The sequence below is a fragment of the Micromesistius poutassou genome (assembly GCF_964030765.1).
Source record: "Micromesistius poutassou genome assembly, chromosome: 24".
NCBI lineage: Eukaryota > Metazoa > Chordata > Actinopteri > Gadiformes > Gadidae > Micromesistius > Micromesistius poutassou.
The window spans coordinates 4,648,340-4,650,839 of record NC_140294.1 but is presented as its reverse complement, the minus strand read 5'-3'; the positions used below and the strand labels follow the sequence as shown (position 1 = coordinate 4,650,839).

At 54.7% G+C, this 2,500-nt stretch overlaps 1 protein-coding gene across 1 annotated transcript in view; it reads right to left on the bottom strand.

The window, feature by feature from the left end:
* LOC311369651 (histone deacetylase 4-like) overlaps window positions 1-2,500 on the bottom strand; it is an 80,294-nt gene that overhangs the window by 18,504 nt on the left and 59,290 nt on the right. Inside the window, exon 12 of the mRNA XM_084487869.1 lies at window positions 1,095-1,339. Within this exon, the coding sequence (XP_084343995.1) occupies window positions 1,095-1,339 (245 nt within the window). The remainder of the gene's footprint in view (window positions 1-1,094; window positions 1,340-2,500) is intronic.

Here is a 2,500-nt window from a genome sequence, read left to right as displayed (position 1 = left end):
GTCGCTGGTCAGTTAGCTCATCGTAAGCTCGTCCCTAGTCAGTTAGCCCACTGTAAGCTTATTGTAGTCAGTTCGATCCGAGCTGGCTGGCTGCTAGTCTGTGAGCACACAGTTAGCTCTGCTAGCCCGTCGCATCAGAGTTAGACCAGGTTGCTCATAGTCAGCTTGTTGCAAGTCAGTTAGCTCATAATTAGCTCTTTACTAGTCAATAACCTGATAGTTAGCTTGTTGCTAGTCAGTAAGATCATTGTCATCTAATTCCTCATCAGTTAAGTATTAATTTGGTAATGTCCACTAGCTTATTACTAGCCAGTTAGCTCATAGTCATCTTGCTGCTAAAATTTAGCTCATTGCTAGTCAGGTAACTAAAAAGCCCATTGCTAGAGCAGTTGCTTGCTGGATAGAAACATATCTATGGTCACGCTATCGATAGCGAGCCGTATTAGGTGTAAGAAGTTGAGTTCCTCTGAACTACTCATGTACTGGCACAAGCATGGTGTCTAAGTATGCGTGTGTGTGTGTGTGTGTGTGTGTGTGTGTGTGTGTTATAATCTGGGTCTGGGACAGACTCATCAACTATTGACCAGCGCTTCAGTATGTTTCCCTCCAAAGGGATGACTTCCAACTGTCAACGGTTCTCAGTAGTAAGCCGGGCGCTAGGCAACGGATAAAGTGAATGGAGCTGCAGCTGCCTGCCACTTCCTCCCGTGACCATATAAGGCAGGGGCTTCCGCCGTGTTGCCATGGCAGCACAGGTCGAGGGAAAAACAACCAAGCACGCAACATCTAGTGACACAGGAACACACACGGAGGAGGGAAAATAACAAACGAGAGATAAGGCATGTGTGTGCCGACACACACGCAAACAGACACACTCGCAAACACACACAGGTGAATATACACACATTTGAGCACATCCACAGACACACACACACACACACACACACACACACACACATACACACAGCTACAAAGACACACAACTACACACAGCTACACCCACGGACACGCACACACACACACACACAGCTAAACACAAACAGAAACAGCAACACCCACGGACACACACACACACACACACACACCCGCCCCACCTTGTTGAGGTGGAGCTGCTGGTGCTGGAACTGCTGTTTGTGTTTCTCCAAGAACTGCTGGTGCTGCTGCTGCACCACCAGCTGCTGCAGGGCCAGCACCTGGGCGTGGCTGGGGGTGTGGCCGGGGGCGTGGCTGGAGGGGGCCCCGCTGCCCTGGGGCAGGGGCGCCGACTGGGTCCGCCCCAGGGGCCGGTGCTGCCTCTGGAGCTTAGACATGGAGGCCGCCGCTGACGGGATGGAGAGGCCTGGAGGGAGGGGGGGAGGAGGGGGAGGATACAGGAGGGGGAGGATACAGGAGGGGGAGGAGGGGAGGAGGGGGAAGAGGGGGAGGAGGAGGAGGAGGAGGAGGAGGAGGAGGGGGGGAGGAGGAGGAGGAGGAGCGGGGGAGGAGGAGGAGGGGGAGGAGGAGGGGGAGGAGGGGGAAGGAGAGGGGGGAAAGGGCGAGGGGGAGGAGGAGGGGGAGGAGGGGAGGAGGTGGAGGAGGGGAGGAGGAGGAGGGGGAGAGGAGTAGGAGGAGGAGGAGGAGGAGGGGGAGGAGGGGGAAGGAGAGGGGGGAAAGGGCGAGGGGAAGGAGGAGGGGGAGGAGGGGAGGAGGTGGAGGAGGGGAGGAGGTAGAGGGAGGGGAGGAGGGGGAGAAGACAGGAGGCAGGAGAGAGGGAGAGGAAGGAGGTGGCGGAGGAGAGGAGAAGGGGGAGGAGAGAAAGACAGGAAGGGGAAAGGGTGGGAGGTGGATGGGAGAGAGGGAGAGGTGGAGGGAGGTGGAGGTGGGAGAGAGGGAGAGGTGGAGGTGGGAGAGAGGGAAAGGTGGATTTCAACCAAATGAAAGAAGGTGGTGTGATGAAAACGGTGTTTCAGCTGAACTACGTTAACGGTGCCCTCACCCTACGGTCAGCCAACGTTAAGAACAACACAGTACACAGTACACACTCACCCACTACGCTACACAACACAAAGAACACTTCAGCACAAAACCATCACAGCAAAATGAAAGGCTCATCCCAATGGATGAGTTGGGATTGTCACACACACACACACACACACACACACACACACACACACACACACACACACACACACACACATACACACACACAGTTCACCAGGCCAAAAATAGCCCAGGCGCTGTGATTGGCGGTGGGCTAACGGGTGCTGACAGCCGCTGAATGGGTGTCACACACTCCTCTGTCCCCCGGCCGCCAGCACTGACATACCAACCGCCGCTCGTTAGCTGAGCTAATGAGTGCACCGAGGGTGGGGGGGGGGGGGGGGGGGCAAACAATGTGCAGTGTGAGTGTGTCTGGGTGTGTGTGTATGTGTGTAAGGTTTATTAGTGTGTATTATTGTATGGTTTATTAGTCACCTGAAGAGTTGCATATGTGTGGTTATATTTTAAATAAAATATTAAC